Below are 19,715 nucleotides of genomic sequence, written 5' to 3'. Positions count from 1 at the left end.
TAGGTCTTATTATCAGGGGATGTCTTATTTTTCCATGAAGAAGAATTCACATTTATTGTTTTAAAAATGAACATTTATTATATACTGTACAGTAGTTGTAATCACAAACCAACATAACCAGACAAACTGAATCCTATCAAGAATTTCTTGTTACTACCTTTATTTCCATGTACAACTGGTCTGTACATTTACCAATCCTGAATGCTCTGGTGTTCTGTTCGTTGGGCATGCTTCCAAACAAAATCTTTGCTAGGTCTTACTTTTGGGTGAGGCCTTATATTTAACAATTCAGCAAAACTTCTACTAGGTCTTATTTTTTGGGGATGTCTTATTTTCGGGGAAACAGGGTAGCCATTTTCCCCAAAACAAAAATAAATGAAAATTCTGACAGAGAAAACAATAAAAAAAATATGACCAGAATATAATGAAACACAGAAAATGGTAACAGCGCTCCATGCAGTCATGCCAGTGGCCACATGACCTTGGAGACGTCTACAGACAACGCCGGCTCTTCATCTTCGAAATGGAGACGAGCACCAACCCACAGAGTCAGACACGACTAGACTTAATGATATGTGTGTTATACATATCTATCTATCTATCTATATATATATTCTACTTTGGCCATTTAAATGAAATAGTCTTAAAGATTACTAAGATGAATGATCTTTTTCCGTTGTAGAAACAGCCTCATATTCTAATGTATATAACTTTAAAACTCCCTGGATTGCATAGAATTGAGCCATGGCTAATAAAAACACTGCACCTTTAAGAGAATGCTCACTGCACCTTCCGGAGGCGGAGCCTGCCGGTCTCCTTTGTTTACGCCGAGAGCCTGGTTTCCCCACATCACCTGAGCGGAAACGGAAGCCGTTCAAAGAAGGGGCTCGGGTAGTTTCCCGCTGGAGGGGGAAAAAGTGGTACAACATTGAAAAGGGCCGGTTGGAAACACCTCCCCCCAAAAAACCAAACAAGAAGGCATGACAAATCAAGGAAAGGACCTTGAAACAAAGAAGGCCCAAAAGATATAAGAAACCTGGCTTTTTATTCCCCCCCCCCTCCTCTCTCCCCGAAGCGTGTCTTCTTCGGCGGTTTTCCTCTTCTCCTGGTGAGTCCTTCCTTATTCCCAGGCCTTCTCCATCTAGGGCTGAAAGGCGAATGGGAGTGAGGTTTTTGTATACACCAAATTGCCAGAGATGGTCTATACAAGGAAGTGCAATTTGACAAATAGCCTGGACCTGAACCATTTAGGGCAGTGGTTCCCAACGTCTGGACCTCCAGGTGTTTTGGACTTTCAACTCCCAGAAATCCCAGCCAGTTTACCAGCTGCTGGGAAGTGTGGGAGATGAAGTCCAAAACACTGGAAGCCCAAAGGTTGGAAACATCTGGCTTAGGGCTTTATAGGTAACTACCAGCACTTCGTATTTAGCTTGGAAACGGACTGGCAGCCAGTGGAGCTTCTCTCTGTACGTAGCTCCAGTTAGTAATTACTATGTTTTAAATGTGTTTTAAACTAATGCTTTTAAACTAATTGTTTAATCTGTCTATTTTGTTTATTTCATCTGTTTTTTTCTTTATTAACTTGTCTGTCCCCCAAAGCCTTATGTTTAATTCTGCTCATTAACTTGCTTTTCCTGCACAGATATTTGATTCTTTGCCAATAATCTCTAACACAACAATGACTTGTTTTTGGATAAATTTTCAGGGAATGTTCCCAAGAGAAGGTGAAAAAGCATCTTGGATCCAATTTACATCTTCGTCGACCACTAGTTCAAACATGAAGAGACCCAAGTCACCTGGACCTGAAGCAGGTGGGGTCCGTGAGAGCAGTGGGGCGTCCCGGGGGGAAACTACACAGAAATTCCTGAGTGTGGACCTTTATAGCTCAGACATGCAGCGCCAGTGCTTCAGACAGCTTTCCTACCAAGAGGGTGAGGTCCCCCGAGACGTTTGCAGTCGCCTCCATGAACTCTGCCGCCAGTGGCTGAAGCCAGAGCAACACACCAAGGCTGAGATGCTGGACCTGGTGATCCTGGAGCAGTTCCTGAGCATCCTGCCCCCAGAGATGGGGAGCTGGGTCCGAGAGTGTGGGGCAGAGACTTGTTCCCAGGCGGTGGCCCTGGCAGAAGGCTTCCTCCTGAGTCGGGCAGAGGACAAGAAGCAGAAAGAACAGGTGAGAGCATTTCCTCTTGGTTTCTGTAAAGCTGAATGTACTGTATATTTGGTTTGACTAAATGTATATCTCGCCTTTCTTCCAAGATGGGACCCAATGTGGGGGATAAGCAAGACCCTGTTCCCTCTGCCCCTTTTCCTAGCCATTTTCCTAGAGGAAGATACAGACCAAAAGGTCCCAGGTTCAAATCCTGGGAGCGGAATGAGCTCCCACTGTTAGCCCCAGCTTCTGCCAACCTAGCAGTTCGAAAACATGCCAATGTGAATAGATCAATAGGTACCGCTCTGGCGGGAAGGTAACAGCACTCCATCCAGTCATGCTAGCCACATGACCTTGGAGGTGTCTACGGACAACGCCGGCTCTTCGGCTTAGAAATGGAGATAAGCACCAACCTCCAGAGTCAGACATGACTGGACTTAACGTCAGGGGAAACCTTTAGCTTTGCCTCTTACAGATGTTCTTGATGCTACTGCACAAAACATGGCAGTATGGCAGCATGCAGTTCAAGGGTGGACCTTGTTTCTCTTTGTACCCAGCGACTGCTCACTCCCACTCCGAGGAATTAAGGGTAGTGCAATTGTCACTTTTTCTTGATGGTCTTTTGCACAAATGTCTCAAATCTCAGGGGGGTTTTCCTGGAATTCTTTCTGCTCTTTCAGGAAGTTCAGTTAATTCTCACTGCATCAGACCCCACTCAGAGTCTCCAGGAGAAGAAGATCAAGCAGGAGGGAAATAAGGCTTTGTCTTTGCAGGGTAAGTATGAACCGTCTTTGGACATAATTCCCCTTTGGACATACTGTAATTCTGTTTGGACATAATCACCTTGATGTTTTTGTTTGTGTAGGTTTCCCTTTGGAAGGGCTTGTGCACGCGTGTGTGTGTATATTAATCTCAACAAAGAATTTGAAATTGGGAAGACGCACATGCAGGGCGTTCAGAATTTGACATGTAGATCTAGCTACACATTCAGTTGCAAAATGTGTAATTTTAGAGTGATTTTACTGGTGTTTGCAGTTTTCTTTAGAAATACATTTTTAATATGTGTATTTGTGGTATTTTTACAAAGTTTATGTGTTTTAATTATTCTGTAACCCGCCACGAGGAGAGGCAAGTAAGAAAAAAATATTTTGATTATGATTATTTTTTGTTGAGATACTCTTACATTGTCAATATATTTGTAGCTAGCCTCATTCCTCTCCTCTCAGTTGTTTTTTCCTCACAACAATAATGTCAGACTCTGGAATATCTTGGAGTTAAAATCAAGCTCACAACAATTAATCGCTGGAGACAAGTGGTTTATTCCGTCTTTCCACAATCCTAAGAAGACAGTTCTAAAGTTTTCCTGCTCAAACCTCCTGTATATACCAACTCCCACTTGCCCACTAGTGTGCCCACAGTCTGTTAAATGCAGTTTCAATTCCCTCACAAAACTGATGTCTTATTTACACTATCTTCCACAACTGTTCCCAGCCTCCCTTCACCCACCTCCCTTCTTTATGGCAGAGAAATGAAGCAGCCAATCCCAGGCTGATATGGTGATCCTGACAAATAATACTATGAGACTGTTGAGTTATAAAGAGAATTAAACCAGATATGGATTATGGATATAATCCTAACAGCAAAGTTAACATACAAAATAAGGTTAGCAAAAAGAGACTTGATGGAAATGATGGAAATCATTTGTTAGTTTTATGTATTGAAACAATAGCAAATGTACACCAACCAATGAACAAGTAAAGCTGTGGATTAACCACTAAACGAATACCATTATAATAATATGCAAAGGAAGGTATTGAAAAAAGCAAGTGTGAAAGATTTGACGGAATTTTTTAAAGGTGTGTTATGAATTGGGGAGGGATGAGAGAGGGTGGGTTTCTTTGAAATGAAGGCAGTAATGTGTTGCATTACGGTATATTGAATTGTTGTTGACTGTCAATAAAATTAATTGTAAAAAATGAAATTACAAATGTTTAATAATTTTAAAAAAGGAAAATTCTGGCCCAGGATCCCCAGTGACTTTTCTGGTTTCATGGGAAGAAGAACCTGATCAAACACCTTAGCAGGCATGGGAAAACCTTGGCCCTTCAGGTCTTGGACTTCAACTCCCACAATTCCTAACATCCAGTAGGCTGTTTGTAATTGTGGGAGTTGAAGTTCAAAACACTTGGAAGGCCAAAGTTTGCAGATGCCTGCCATAAAGCCTAAAATTTCACTGGACTAGAAAATGCTACTGTGACTTTCTCATTGGCTTCTTTTTTAAGACTATAATTGTAATCTTTGAGACAAGCCTATGTGAACTGCTTTCCTCCACTTTGATGTCTCTCACAGGAGATGGAAAGACACTGACAGCAAATCCTCAGCTGTCTCTTCCTTTTGCTGCTGGAATGGAATCAACTGAGGTAAGGAGAGGATTCCTGAGTGTCCTAGCAAGATGGTTGTTTTCATTTACTCTGGATTTTAAAAAATGGCCCAAGTCCATACTTTTTTTTCATTTCTGGAATTTTAAAAATAGAATTTCTAATAATATGAATGGGGAGGTAATAAAACAGATTCATTCATTTTGGCCGAGGAATTTGAGCTCTTAAAAGGTTTGTTGTGTATTCTAACAGTCTAATCCTGAGTTAAAGCTGCTCTACTTGTTCTGTGATTTTATTTTTCTTGACTTCTAAAAAAAGTGGAAACCATCTTTCCTCCTCCTTTTCTCCTTTTTCCTTCTGTTTTCCCCTCCGAACAAATTGTAAGGAGGCCACTCCTGGACCAGACTGTAGCCTCATTTAGTTTTCTCCCTCTTCTCATTTTAAATTTATTGTTGCTATTTTTTCCCAGTTCGGGACTCAAAGCAGCTCACGACAGGTAAAATTTAAAATACTCAAAAGTTTAAAGGAGATTAGACTATCAGAATTAAAGAAGAAAACACACCTTGGCACATGAAATACAAAAGTCCAGAACATTCTGTATGAATGCATGTATTTATTTACTGCATTTCTATACCGCTTTTCTCATGTATGATGGGAAGGTGTGATGGGGCTTATGCAACTTAATGTTGAAACACAAAACATTTTATTTATCTGCCAAATTGAAAAAAAAGGGATATGCCAGTCTAATCTTTCTGGGAAAGAAGCTCCAGAATCTAGAGGCAGCCACAGAGGCCCCTTTTACACTGCCATATAAAATCCATATTATCTGCTTTGAACTGGATTATCTGGCAGTGTTGACTCATATAATCAAGTTCAAAGCAGATAGTCTGGATTATCTGATCTGATAACCTGGATTATATGGCAATGTAGAAGGGGCCTGAGAATGCCCTCTCCCCTGTTCCCTCTGCAGATCTGACATATATTCAGGGAGAGTACATATGGCAGAATAGGGACCTTTAAATAGCCTGAACCAGAGTTGTGTGAGGCTTTATAGGTCAAAATAACATTTAAAGAATTGGAATAGCCACCTCTGAGTATTCCTTGCCTAAAGAAACTTTCTAAACTTCCTTCAAAGGCAAACGGCTATGTATAGGAAGCTAACAACTACTGCATAGATGCCCTAGCTCTTTCTTGCTCTTCTTTGAAGGCAGCTGGGGATGCCTTCAAAGTAGACCTGTCAAATAGGCAACAGAAGTGTTTAAACTAGGCATGGGCAAACTCCCCCCCCCAGGTATTTTGGACTTCCACTCAATTTGGCAGATAAGTAAAATGTTTTTTATTAGAAAATAGGCTGTTAGAAATTGTGTGAGTTGAAGTCCAAAGCACCTGGAGGGAGGGCTGAAGCTAGCCCAGGCCTGGTTTAAATCCCACTTTGTAGTGCTTCTTTCACTCCGTTCATTGATAACCTTGTGTGATTAGGAAATGCTTTCTTTTTCCACCAGGATCCTTTCACCTCTGAGGACGTGGCTGTCCATTTCTCCCCGGCGGAGTGGGCTCTTCTTGATCCTGATCAGAGAATCCTGCACACACAGATCATGGAGGAGACCCATGGGATTGTGGCCTTCCTTGGTAAAGCTCCCACACTGATGGGGATTTCAGTATCATAATTGCCATAGCATCTTCCTGTCGGGAACAGTACCCTAAATGATCCCAGTCACTGGGGTCCTAAAGGCAGGGCTAAAGTGTCCTTCCTAATATTTTGAAACTTCTACAGAACTGAAACGTAAAAAAAATATGCCCTTTGCAGGAGCATGGTCTTCCATCTCACTTTCCCTCCCATACGGGCAAGCTAGCTTCTGCATGACTGAAGCTGAGAGGAGTATAACTTTTGATCATCTGGCTTATATGTTTTTTCAAGGAGTGGATGCTTGCCAATGTTGTTTAAAGAATCATTTCATTTTGATCTGTTTCCCCTCCCAGAGAGTTCTTTTCCACTCAGACTCAGGAATGATTTTTTCTGTTCTTCTTTTTCCCAGCAGTTAACTGCCAGAGGACTAACGCCAAGCATTTTGGGCACAAAGAGGAGCTTCCCAGACATACAGAAATCCACACAGAAGAGGAAAATTCTGCCATAGAGAGGCCTTTCAAATTCAATGAAGGAATTGAAAAGCCACCTCTTGTGACTTACGAGAGACTCAACATAGGAAAGAAAGTATACAAATGCCAGGAATGTGGGAAGTGCTTTAGTCAGAGTTCATCTCTTGTGAGCCACCAGAGAGTCCACACAGGGGAGAAACCATACAACTGCCCAGATTGTGGGAAATGTTTTGCTCGCAGTTCACACTTGGCGCGACACGAAAAACTTCACACAGGAGAGAAGCCATACCAATGCCAGGAGTGTGGGAAATGTTTTCCCCAAAAGATGGCACTTTTGCTTCATGAGACGCTCCATGTTGGGAAAAACGATTTAAAAAGTAAAACATCAGGGAAAGGTGTTGATTACAAATTGTCAAATCTGAGCCACCAAGAAATCTTTGAAGGAATTGAAGAGCCATCTCTTGTGACATACGAGAGACTCAACATAGGAAAGAAAGTATACAAATGCCAGGAATGTGGGAAGTGCTTTAGTCAGAGTTCATCTCTTGTGAGCCACCAGAGAGTCCACACAGGGGAGAAACCATACAATTGCCCAGATTGTGGGAAATGTTTTGCTTGCAGTTCACATTTGGTGAGGCACAAAAAACTTCACACAGGGGAGAAGCCATACCAATGCCAGGAGTGTGGGAAATGTTTTCCTTCCAAGTCATCACTTTTGAGACACCAGAGAATCCACACAGGAGAGAAACCATACAAATGCCAGGAGTGCGGGAAATGTTTTTCTCAAAATTCAAGTTGTGTGAGCCATCAGAGAATCCACACAGGAGAGAAGCCATACAAATGCCAGGAGTGCGGGAAATGTTTTGTTCGCAATTCATACCTTGTGAACCACCAGAGGCTGCACACAGGAGAGAGACCACGTAAATGCCAAGGGTGTGGGAAATGCTCAGAATGCACAACTTCTAGGTCACTGCAGAACCCACACAGAAGAGAAAATAGAGAAACACCAGCAGTGTGGAAATGTTTTGATCAGGAATTGTACCTTGTGAGTGAATAGAGATTACACATGGGTGAGAAAACATGCACATGTCAGGAGTGAGAAAAATGTTTGTTCAGGGACAATATATAGTTAAATATCAGGCTCCTGAGTAAATTTCAAGTATGTGGAACATGTTTTTTTCTCAAAAGTCGTCTTTGTGAAACCGACTTCACACAAGAAACAAATCATTCAAATAGCAAAAGTGTGGGAGGCACGAGAGACTCCACCCAGGAGAGATGTAAGTCTTCTAAAGAAGACTGTTCCATGTAGTCAATAGTTCTTAGCAAGAGAACTTATTGCCTCCAGAGAAGATTACTAAGTATTGGAGGAGAGTATCATATGGCTTTGTTACATGTCCTCATGAAAGGAGGAGAATGAAGATTATGGAGCAATTGAAGAGAATGAAAAATGGGTGTTGGTATGGAGTATTCCAGTAAAGTTTAAATTGTAAGAGATGGAGCAATTATATCCTTATTCCTCAGGCAGCTTTGGGCTTACATAGTATGAGAATCTGAGTTCAAGAGGCAGATATGTTTCATGCACCCATTTGTGTCTTCCAGTGTAATGTGCATTTTGAGTTATTCCAATTTCTTCTCTATTTCATTTTGATGTTTTTTGCATATTTTTGTAGAATGTACAATGTTCTATACTAGTATTTGAATTTCTATAGGCTAAATGATAATTTGATATGCCCCTGAACCGTGTATACTAAGGAACTATGTGTGTCTGTACAGAGCAAAAATCATAATTTATAATAAATACAAGCTTACCAACTGGTGTGTGTGTTCATTTCACTTTTGTGGGTTTCACACTCATGGTTTTGATTATTTCCAAGCTTTTGACACCATCCCTGTTTGCTGCCTTTGGGGGTTCCTGTGTGAACATTGACATGGCAAACTCATCTCCAGGAGGTGAGCAGGGGCCTTTTTAGAGTCAGGTGTAATACAGGGTGTTTGAAAAAGAACTCCCTATTCACCATTTAAATTAAATGGTGAATAGGGAGTTCTTTTTCAAACACCCTGTATAGGTTTCCGTTTCCACCCATAATGCCCTTCCTTTCCCTAGGCCAGTGTTTCTCAACCTGGGGGTCAAGACTCCCGGGGGGGGGGGGGGGGGGTTGCGAGAGGATGTCAGAGGGGCCACCAAAGACCATCAGTAAACATGTATTTCTGATGGTCTTAGGAACCACCTTGGCAGAGAAGGCTGAATATCTCTTTGCCTGTCCTTCTCTTCCTTTTTGGAAACCGACGGTGAATCCTTCTACCAAAAGCTCAATTTGTCCAATTCTGTTGGTGGGGTTCAAGGGGCTCTTTGATTGTAGGTGAACTATAAATCCCAGCAACTAATCCCAGCAACTCCTAAATGTCAAGGTATATTTTCCCCAAACTCCACCAATGTTCACATTTGGGCATATTGAGTATTTGTGCCAAGTTTGGTTCAATTCCATCATTGGTGGAGTTCAGAATGCTCTTTGATTATAGGTTAACTATAACTCCCAAATGACAAAATCGATCCCCTCCAACCCCACCAGTATTCAAATCTGAGTGTATCAAGTATTTGCTCCAAATTTGGTCCAGTGAATGAAAATACATCCTGCATATCAGATATTTACATTGCGATTCATAACAGTAGCAAAATTGCAGTTCTGAAGTAGCAACAAAAATAATTTTATAGTTGGGGGTCACCACAACATGAACTGTGTTAAGGGGTCACGGCATTAGGAAGGTTGAACTGACAACCTTCTGGTTGGCAAGATTTACTGCAGTTGACAGCTTAGCGATTAGCCTGCTGAGCTTTTTTTTTTTTCATGTCAGGAGCAACCTGAGTCGCTTCTGGAATGAGAGAATTGGCCGTCTGCAAAGACGTTGCCCAGGGGACGCCCGGATATTTTGATGTTTTTACCATCCTTGTGGGAGGTTTCTCTCATGTCCCCACATGGAGCTGGAGCTGATAGAGGGAGCTCATCCCCACTCTCCCCGGGTGGGATTCGAACCTGGCAGCTTTCAGGTCAGCAACCCAACCTTCAAGTCACTTAGTCCACTACGCCACCTGGGGGCTCCTGCCTGCTGAGCTAATGCCCAGCCAATGTCAATAAGGAAATGACATTGATAACCCAGGAACAATAATTGCGCTATATAGTGTTATCATTGTGAATGAAAAAAATGGAGTGTGTCCAATTGATTAGCCTTTGGTTCTGAGGTGCCACTAGTATTACAGCTGCTTTAGAGGAAAAGAAAGACTTCTGGGTTCACAGACTGGAAATATTCACGCCATGTGATCTCAAGATGAAACAATTATTAATTACGGTTAATAACACAATCACATTTACTAAATCCCACCAAGTCCTACACTTAAAATCTGGAAACGCACTGTGTCCATCACATTAGGCTGGGCTCAAGTGTAGGGCCCTCCAGGTGTTTTGGACTTTGACTCCCACAATTCCTAGCAGCCGATAGGAACTGAATTTCAAAACACCCGGAGAGCCCAAGTCTGCCCATGCCTGCTATAAAGCCATATATTGGGAGAGATCATATAATGTTATACTCCTCCTCAGCGGGTGTTAACACAGTTTTAACAGGGGGTATTAACTGAGGGAATTAACACAGTTTGGTACAGTAGAGTCTCACTTATCCAATGTTCTGGATTATCCAACGCATTTTTGTAGTCAATGTTTTCAATAGATCGTGATACAGTAATTACAACGTAACATTACTGCGTATTGAACTACTTTTTCTGTCAAATTTGTTGTATAACATGATGTTTTGGTGCTTAATTTGTAAAATCATAACCTAATTTGATGTTTAATAGGCTTTTCCTTAATCCCTCCTTATTATCCAAGATACTCACTTATCCAACGTTCTGCCGGCCCGTTTATGTTGGAGAAGTGAGACTCTACTGTACAACGTTGAGTGCCCTGGCTCAAGGCTATGGAATCCTGGGAGTTGTAGATTTCCAAAGTCTTTTATCATTCCCTTCCTCATGAAACTACAACGCCTAGGATTCCCTAGCCCTGAGCCAGGGCAGTCCAAGTGCATTCATTCTACAGTGTGTGTCCAATGCCGCCAATGAAGCTCGACTGCGCATGCGTGCTCTGGGCAGGCTGATTCCATGGGTGTGGAGCCCAGATAGAAGCAGGGAAGCGACCCTTGCAGCTGAATGGAGCCAAGGAAGGGTTAAGGGGAGGAAGTTTGGATTCCTAGGAAAGAAGGAAGTTGGAGAGGAGGGAGGCGCCCAGTCCTCCAGAGCAGGCCAGCCTTCCTTGGCCTCCCTCCTCTTCCTCCCTCCTATCTCCTTGGGCAGCCTTTCTTCTCCTTGTGGTGAGTCTTCTTTCCCAGGACCTCTCCATAGGACTGAAGGGGGCTGGCTATCTTTGGAGGCAGTGGGGGCCTCCTCCTCCATTGCAGCCCTCCTTTGGGATTTGGGGGCTGTGGGGAAGGGGGCGGTTCTTAGACAAGGGCAGTACAAGGGGGACGGAGAAATGTGGGTTATAGGCAATGCTACGCTTAGGTGGATCTGCATTTATTTATTTGCCATATTTATACCCCGCCTCTCTCTACCCCGAGGGGGACTCAACGCGACTTACATATGGCAATTATTCAATGCCTTCGAAACACATACAATACATATTGAATTAAAAATTAGTACCTGTTGTTGTTTATTTGTTCAGTCGCTTCAGACTCTTTGTGACCTCTTGGACCAGCTCACGCCAGAGCTCCCTGTCGGCCGTGGCCACCTCCAGCTCCATCAAGGTCTAGCCAGTCATTTCAAGGATACCCTCCATCCATCTCGCCCTTGATCGCCCTCTCTTCCTTTTTCCTTCCATTTTCCCCAGCATCATTCTCTTCTCCAAGCTGCCCTGTCTTCTCATGATGTGGCCAAAGTACTTCATCTTCATCTTCTCCCTCTATTTGCCAGTTATCAATCAGTCTGGTTGACATATTCTTAGTTTTTTTAATGTTTAACTGCAACCCAGCCTTTGCACGTTCTTCTTTTACCTCGGTGATAAGGCTCCTCAGCTCCTCTTCGCTTTCAGCCATCAGAGTGGTATCATCTGCATGCCTAAGGTTATTAATGTTTCTTCCAGCAATTTTAACCCCAGCCTTGGATTCATCAAGCCCGACACGTCGCATGATGTATTTTGCAGACAAGTTGAATAGGTAAGGTGAGAGGAGACAGCCTTGCCGTATTCCTTTCCCAATCTTGAACCAGTCTGTTATTCTGTTGAAGGGGCAAAGATGTACAAATACTCCTTTTAATCCACAGTCAAAAGCAGGAGGCCCCTTTCCGTGGAGAGGGCGAGGAAGGACACCACAGAAGTTGGATCTCCAAACTGCAAAAAAACTTTCTTGCGAGCTTAGCAATAACGACAAAACATGCATACATCAATGCAATAAAATGATTTGTCGCAACCTGGAAAATGGTTGCAAGGATTTTTATCACTTCTACAGAAAATAGTAAGCATATCCTTATTGGCTGACAAAGATCATTTACCCCATTCAGCTACTGTTGGCTACATCACAGGCATCTTAAGCATCATGCAATTCCATTGGTTTTCTATGTTGTAACAACATGTTACTCTTTAGACCAGGGGTCCCTAAATTAAGGCCCGGGGGCCGGATGTGGCTCATCGAAGCCATTTATTTGGCCCCCAATGCACAAGGGCAGGAGGGGGTTGGGCTAAATGACCCAAGGGGTCTCTCCCAACCCTCTTTATTATTATTATTATTATTATTATTATTATTATTATTATTATTAACATTGAGGCTGGGTGGCCATCTGTCAGGGGTGTTTTGCTTGTGCTTTTGGTGCACAAAGGCAGAAGGGGATTGGACTCAATGGCTCAAAGCGTCTCTTCCAACCCTCTTTGTTGTTGTTGTTGTTATTATTATAATTATTATTACGATTATTACTATAGTCCAGCCCTCCAACGGTCCGAAGGATCGTGAACTGGCCCCCTATTTTAAAAGTTTGGGGACCCCTGCTTTAGACAATGGTGCTTTTCATGTTATTGACACTGATCCTCTTGTTCCAAGTATAGGTTTGAAACCGTATGGGAATCCTAGGGAGTAGTGGGTAACCGGTTCTGACCTGATGTATTGTTATTATTGAAAGTAACTTCTTTTTATCTGGAACAATTCTTTTTCCAAACATCAGCATTTTCTCTCAAACATAGGCTTTTCTCAAACATAGGCCTTTTGCAACTTAGGTCAATCAAAACATATGAGACTTAACAGTCATTAGAAGTACTGTACCTTTGAAAATTCTCTTTTTAAACCCACGTCCTCCTCACCTGCTTATCTTCCTCTTGTTGCAAGTATAGGTTCGAAACCTGCTGGGAATCTTAGGGAGTGAGAGCTAACCAGTTCAGTCCTGGTGTATTGTTATTCTTGAAAAGTAACTTCTTTTCTCTGGAACAACTCTTTTTTCCAAACATCAGCATTTTTCTCTCAAACGTAGGCCTCTCTCAAACATGTGCTGGCTTTAGCCTATAAAGCTCTAAACGGTTCCAGCCCAGCTTACTTGTCCGAACGTGTCTCCTGCTATGACCTACCACGTAATTTAAGATCTTCAGAGGAGGCCCTGCTCTCGGTCCCACCAGCCTCACAAGTGCGGCTGGCGGGGACGAGAGACAGGGCCTTCTCAGTGGTGGCTCCTCGGCGGCGGAACTCCCCCCTAGTGACATCTGGCAGGCTCCATCCCTTTTGAGTTTTATAAAGAAAGTGAAGACCTGGCTATGCGAGCAAGTGTTCAAAGAATAAGTTTGTTGGCTTCAACTCTGTCTAGACCAGGGGTCCCCAAACTTTTTAAACAGGGGTCCAGTTCACGATCCTTTGGACCATTGGAGGGCGGAATATAGTTGGCCACCGAGCAATAAATAATAATAATAATAACAGCAACAACAATAATAATAAATAAGAGGGTTGGAAGAGACCCTTTGGGCCATTGAGTCCAATCCCCCTTTGCCTTTGTGCACCGAAAGCACAAGCAAAGCACCCCTGACAGATGGCCACCCAGAATCAATGTTAATAATAATAATAATAATAATAATAATAATAATAATAATAAAGATGGTTGGAAGAGACCTCTTGGGCCATTTAGTCCAACCCCCTTCTGCCTCTGTGCACCATAAGCACAAGCAAAGCATCCCTGAGAGATGGCCACCCAGCCTCAATGTTAATAATAATAATAATAATAATAATAATAATAATAATAATAATAATAATAATAATAATGGTTGTAACAGAAGAAGAGACCCCTTGGGTCATTTAGCCCAACCCCCTTCTGCCCTTGTGCCGTGGGGGCCGGATAAATGGCTTCGATGGGCCGCATCCGGCCCCCGGGCCTTAGTTTGGGGACCCCTGGTCTAGACTAAGGTTTATGTACAAGGTTTTGTGGATGAATGGCTCAAGTATTTTTTATTGTTTTAAATCTGTTTTTAAATACAGTAGAGTCTCACTTATCCAAGCTAAATGGGCCGGCAGAAGCTTGGATAAGGGAATATCTTGGATAATAAGGGGGGTTTAAGGAAAAGCCTATTAAACATCAAATTAGGTTATGATTTTACAAATTAAGCACCATAACATCATGTTATACAACAAATTTGACAGAAAAAGTAGTTCAATACGCAGTAATGTTACGTTGTAATTACTGTATTTACGAATTTAGCATCCAAATATCACGATATATTGAAAACATTGGCTACAAAAATTGCTTGGATAATCCAGAAGCTTGGATAAGCGAGGCTTGGATAAGTGAGACTCTACTGTACTTATGTTTTATTCTTTTGTATTGTTGTGTATTGGCATCGAATTCTGCCAGTTTTGTAAGCTGCCCTGAGTCCCGTCGGGTGAGAAGGGCAGGATAGAAATGATGCAAATAAATAAATAGATAGATAAACAAGGCCTTTTGCAACTTAGGTCAATCAAAACATATGGGACTCATAGTCATTAGAAATATCTTTGAAAATTATCTTTTTAAACCCACATCCCCCTCACTGTGGTCTGTTCTTACTGTTGCTACTTGGACATTATACAGATTCCTTAGGAGACAGACCAAGTGGCTTGATATCCCCATATCACCCTTCAATATAGCTCTCTTTAATAAGAGTTTACTTTCTAAGAAAACACAGCCCTTAATAGTTTATAACTTCCTAACACGGCCCCTGCACTCTTAACAGACTTCTAACAGGCTCAAGGCCTGACTGAAATCTCCAACTGACTTCTGTAACTGCCATCCGTTTAAAAAACTGAACATTCTAAACGGTCACTGAGTGGTCATGTGACCTGCAGCCCCTCCCACAGTTACCTCATATGTTACCTCATATGAGGTAACTGCAAAACCAAATAGACATATACCTCAGATTATAAAACGACATCCTGATAAAACATTATTACAAAACAGACAAACCTCACATAGAGGAGGCTTGAGAAGGTTGCTTGGCTCGACAACAGTCCACGTGAGAAAGATCTTGGAGTCCTCATGGACAACAGGTCGAACATGAACCAAGAGTGTGATGCAGCAGCTAAAAGGCCAATGGTACTGAGGGGGACGTGGGTTTAAAAAGAGATTTTTCATAGGTACTTCCAATGACTATAAGTCCCAAATGTTTTGATTGACCTAAGTTGCAAAGAGGCCTATGTTTGAGAAAGGCCTGCGCTTGAGAGAAAATGCTGACATTTGGAAAAAGAGTTGTTCCAGAGGAAAAAAAAAGTTACCGTATATACTCAAGTATAAGCCGAACTGAATATAAGCCGAGGCTCCTAATTTTATCACAAAACTGGGAAAACCTATTGACTCGAGTAGAAGACGAGAGTGGGAAATGCAGCAGCTACAAGCAAATTTCAAAAATAAAAATAAATATAGATACTAATAAAATTACATTATTTGAGGCATCAGTGGGTTAAATGTTTTTAAATGTTTGCATAAAATTGTAATTTATAATAATAATAAGACTTTAATAAGATAAAACTGTCTAAGTCTGATTACCTATATACTTGAGTATAAGCGACCTGAACATAAGCCAGCCAGGATCCTCACTCGAGTATAAGCCGAGGGGAGCTTTTTCAGCCCCAAAAAAGGGCTGAAAAACTAAGCTTATACTCGAGTATATACAGTACTTTCAATAATAACAGAACCAGTTACCCACTACTCTCTAGATTCCCATACGGTTTCGTACCTATACAGTACTTGCAACAAGGAGAAGATAAGGAAGTACTGAGATTAGGGTCAATAACATGAAAAGCACCATTGTCTAAAGAGTCCCATGTTGTTACAACTAAGAAAACCAATGGAATTGCATGGTGGTTAAGATGCTTGTGATGTAGCCAACATTATCCTCTAGACTGTTCCACTTTCGTATGTCCCTGTTCCCCGTGGCTTTTATTCCTTTGTCTCTCTCACCCCGGGTTTTATCTTTGTGTTCACCCGCCCTTGTTTTTACTGTTTCTTTGCCTTTGTGTTGCAATGTATATTATTATCTATTGTATTGTTTTAATTGTGCTATGATATGTTGTTTTATATTTTGTTATATTGTATTGCTCAGGGCATGACCCCATGGAAGCCGCCCCGAGTCCCCTTTGGGGAGATGGTGGCGGGGTATAAATAAAGTTTTATTATTATTATATTATTATATTATTAGACTAATGGGGAAAATGATCTTTGTAAGGCAATAAGGATATGCTTACTATTTTCTGTAGAAGTGAACAAAACTCTTGCAACCATTTTGAAAGTGCAACAAATTCTTTTATTGATTGTATTGATGTATGCATGTTTTTGTCGTTATTGCTAAGCTCGCAATAAATAGTTCTTTTGCAGTTTTGAAGATCCAACTTTCGCGGTGTCCTTCCTCGCCCTCTCCACAGAAAAAGGGGCCTCCTGCTTTTGACTTTGGATTAAGTGGAGTATTTTTATATCTTTGCCCCTACAGTATTTGGGCTGCATCAAAGAGAGTATTGTGTCTAGATCGAGGGAAGTCGTGGTGCCTCTCTATTCGGCTTTGGTCAGGCCTCACCTGGAACACTGTGTCCAGTTTAAAAGAGATACTGACTTTAAGCGAGAAGGTGTCCAGAGGAGGGCAACTAAAAAGATCAAAGGTCTGGAGACCATTAATCCCTATGAGTGAAGGGGCAAAGATGCAAAAAGTACTCCTTTTAATCCAAAATCAAAAGCAGGAGCCCCCTTCCAGTGGAGAAGGCAAGGAAGGACACCATGAAAGTTGGATCTTCAAACTGCAAAAAGCTGTTTATTGTGTGGACATAGCAATAATGACAAAAATGCATACAGGAATGCAAACAAAGGTTTTGTTGGGTTGTTGTGTGTTTTCTGGGCTGTATGGCCATGTTCCAGAAGTATTCTCTCCTGATGTTTCGCCCACATCTATGGCAGGCATCCTCAGAGGTTGTGGGGTAGGGATAAACTAAGCAAGGAAGGTTTATATATCTGGAAGTTCCTGGATGGGGGATCCCTGACTTACATCCTGGCAAAATTTCTGGCTACACAGCTACAAACCCATATTGGGCTCACCACGCACAATATCAAGGACTCAACACACTTCATAGAAAAAAATCAGCATCCTCAAGCTAAGCACCAAGGACATCCTGATCAACTTCGATGTGGTGTCCCTATTTACACCATCGCACTAATCCAGGGGTCCCCAAACTAAGGCCCGGGGGCCGGATGTGGCCCTCCGAGGTCATTTACCTGGCCCCCACCCTCAGTTTTATAATATAATATAATATAATATATTATATATATATATATATATATATATATATATATATATATATATATATAATATTGATAATAATATTATAATGTAATACAATATAACACTAATAATAATACCATATAATAATATTAATTATATATTCTATATTACATATAATATTACTAATAACATTACAGTATAGTGGTATAGTTCAATAAAGTAATATAACAAATTTGGAATAAGAAGTTAAAATATACTTATGCATGGGACTTAAAAGAAAATTGGTTAAAGATATTTCACAGATGGTACATGACCCCTAAAAAGTTAAATTCAATGTATAAAAATTATCAGAATAAGTGTTGGAAATGTAAAAAGCTGGAAGGGACATTTTTTCATGTATGGTGGACATGTGAAAGGTTACAAAAATTTTGGAAAATGATCCACGTAGAGTCGCAAAAAATTTTGAAGGTGAAATTCCCAATGAAACCTGAGTACTATTTATTGGGATTATCAGATACATCGCTGAAATTAGATACTAACGATGATAAATTATTTACGTATATTTGCGCTGCAGCAAGAATAACAATCGCAAAAAGATGGAAAACAGAAGAGATTCCGCAACTGGAAAATTGGTTGGAAAAGGTAGATGAAATTAAGGACATGGACAAATTAACCTTTTATTTGAAAACAAGTAGAGGAAAACTGATTAAAAACACAAATTGGGAAAAATTTGACACATACATCAACGAAAACTTAAAACAGTAAATTGAGCCGGGACACAGTAACAATTATATATTAATGAATTTGTTTTCCGAAAAGGGGATAGAATGGAAGTCATCATTGTACCCCTGCCCCTCTCGTGTTGATCCTTAGGTGTCTGTTCCCCTTCTCCCCCCCCCCTACCCTTATTTCCCTTCCTGGCTATCCCTCACTGTCATTTGTTTTTAAAACCATGTCTATGTATTGCACTTACCCTTCAATAAAAATTTATAAAAAATATAAAAAAAAAATAAAGTAATATATAATGCTAATATTGTGCTATGCTAATATATTGTATGTACATATAATTTGTAAGCCACTCTGAGTCCCCTTTGGGGTGAGAAGGGTGTGATACAAATGTAGTAAATAAATGTAAGTATATAAATAAATAATAAATAAATACATTTTAGACTTAGGTTCGCCCAAAGTCTGAAATGACTTGAAGGCACACAACAACAACAACACAACAACAACAACAACCCTAATTAACTTGACTATCTCATTGGCCAGAAGCAGGAGCACACTTCCCATTGAAATCCTGATAAATGTATGTTGGTTAAAATTATTTTTATTTTTAAATATTGTATTGTTCTTTCGTTGTTGTTATTGTTGTTGTTTTTGCTACAAATAAGACATGTGCAGTGTGCATCGGAATTTGTTTGTATTTTTTTTTTCAAATGATAATCCGGCCCCTCAACAGTCTGAAGGATTGTGGACCGGCCCTCGGCTTAAAAAGTTTGGGGACCCCTGCACTAATCAAACAAAACTTCCCAGAAGACATCACAGCCGGAAAACGTACAACAACCCTGTGATCCCGGCCATGAAAGCCTTCAACAACACAAAGGTTTTGTTGCCCCTTGAAATGTGTTGCAAGGCTTTTTGTCACTATTACAGAAAGTAGAAAACATTTCTATTGCTGTACAAAAATCATTTATCCCATTCAGCTAACATTGATTACATCACAAGCACCTTAACTAACATACACTTTCATTGGTTTCTCTATTCTAACAAGCAAAAGGCAACATATGATTCTTTAGATAATGGTGCGTTCATGTTATTGACCCTGATCACTGCACCTGCGGGTCAATGTTTCCTACTTCTGTTGCAAGCATAATTTCAACATGGCTGGGAAACTTAGGGAGTGCTAGCTAACCAGTTTTGTCCTGATACACTTTTCCTTGAAAAGTAACTTCCTCTCTGCAGCAACTCTTTTTCCAAACATCAGTGTTTTCTCTGAAACATGGGCCTCACAAGGGCCTTTTGCCAATTAGGTAAAATAGCAGTAAATCGGGACATATGGGACTTAGAGTCATTGAAAATTCCCTTTTTAAAACCACGTCCCCCTCATGAGGAGAATCTTAAAGAGCTGGTTCTGTTTAGCCTGCAGAAGAGAAGGTTGAGAGGAGACATGATAGCCATGTATCCATATGTGAAAGGGTGTCATAAGGAAGAGGGAGCAGGCTTGTTTTCTGATGCCCTGGAAACTAGGACTCAGAGCAATGGGTTCAAATTACAGTAAAGGAGATTCTTCCTGAACATTAGGAAGAACTTCGTGACTGTAAGAAGAGCTGTTCAGCAGTGGGA

The 19,715-nt window shown here is 41.1% G+C and overlaps 2 protein-coding genes across 3 annotated transcripts in view; both read left to right on the top strand.

The window, feature by feature from the left end:
- Positions 1-856: 856 nt before the first annotated feature.
- LOC100568137 (zinc finger protein 154-like) lies at positions 857-8,439 on the top strand. Of its 2 annotated transcripts, none has more exons than XM_062973425.1 (6): positions 857-1,108; positions 1,706-2,173; positions 2,833-2,926; positions 4,502-4,572; positions 6,033-6,159; positions 6,570-8,439. In XM_062973425.1, the coding sequence occupies exons 2-6, from the start codon at positions 1,709-1,711 to the stop codon at positions 7,682-7,684; spliced, it is 1,872 nt and encodes a 623-aa protein (XP_062829495.1). In that variant the 5' UTR covers positions 857-1,108; positions 1,706-1,708; the 3' UTR covers positions 7,685-8,439. The 2 variants fall into 2 exon arrangements, with proteins under 2 accessions (XP_062829495.1, XP_062829494.1); XM_062973424.1 differs by having other exon boundaries at positions 858-1,108; positions 6,567-8,439.
- Positions 8,440-10,732: 2,293 nt separating this feature from the next.
- LOC100557053 (uncharacterized) overlaps positions 10,733-19,715 on the top strand; it is a 62,454-nt gene continuing 53,471 nt past the window's right edge. Inside the window, exon 1 of the mRNA XM_062969289.1 lies at positions 10,733-10,983. Within this exon, the coding sequence (XP_062825359.1) occupies positions 10,749-10,983 (235 nt within the window). The 5' untranslated portion in view covers positions 10,733-10,748. The remainder of the gene's footprint in view (positions 10,984-19,715) is intronic.

The sequence above is a fragment of the Anolis carolinensis genome, chromosome 2, assembly GCF_035594765.1.
Source record: "Anolis carolinensis isolate JA03-04 chromosome 2, rAnoCar3.1.pri, whole genome shotgun sequence".
Taxonomy (NCBI): Eukaryota; Metazoa; Chordata; class Lepidosauria; order Squamata; family Dactyloidae; genus Anolis; species Anolis carolinensis.
This window is presented reverse-complemented; position numbering and strand designations above follow the sequence as displayed.

Bases quoted from the DNA above. Each gene is read 5' to 3' on its own strand.
- LOC100568137 (XM_062973424.1), top strand. From the start codon at position 1,709: ATGTTCCCAAGAGAAGGTGAAAAAGCATCTTGGATCCAATTTACATCT. The intron at 4,573-6,032 runs GTAAGGAGAGGA...TTTTTCCACCAG, and splicing joins CTGGAATGGAATCAACTGAG to GATCCTTTCACCTCTGAGGA. The intron at 6,160-6,566 runs GTAAAGCTCCCA...TCTTTTTCCCAG, and splicing joins TGGGATTGTGGCCTTCCTTG to CAGTTAACTGCCAGAGGACT.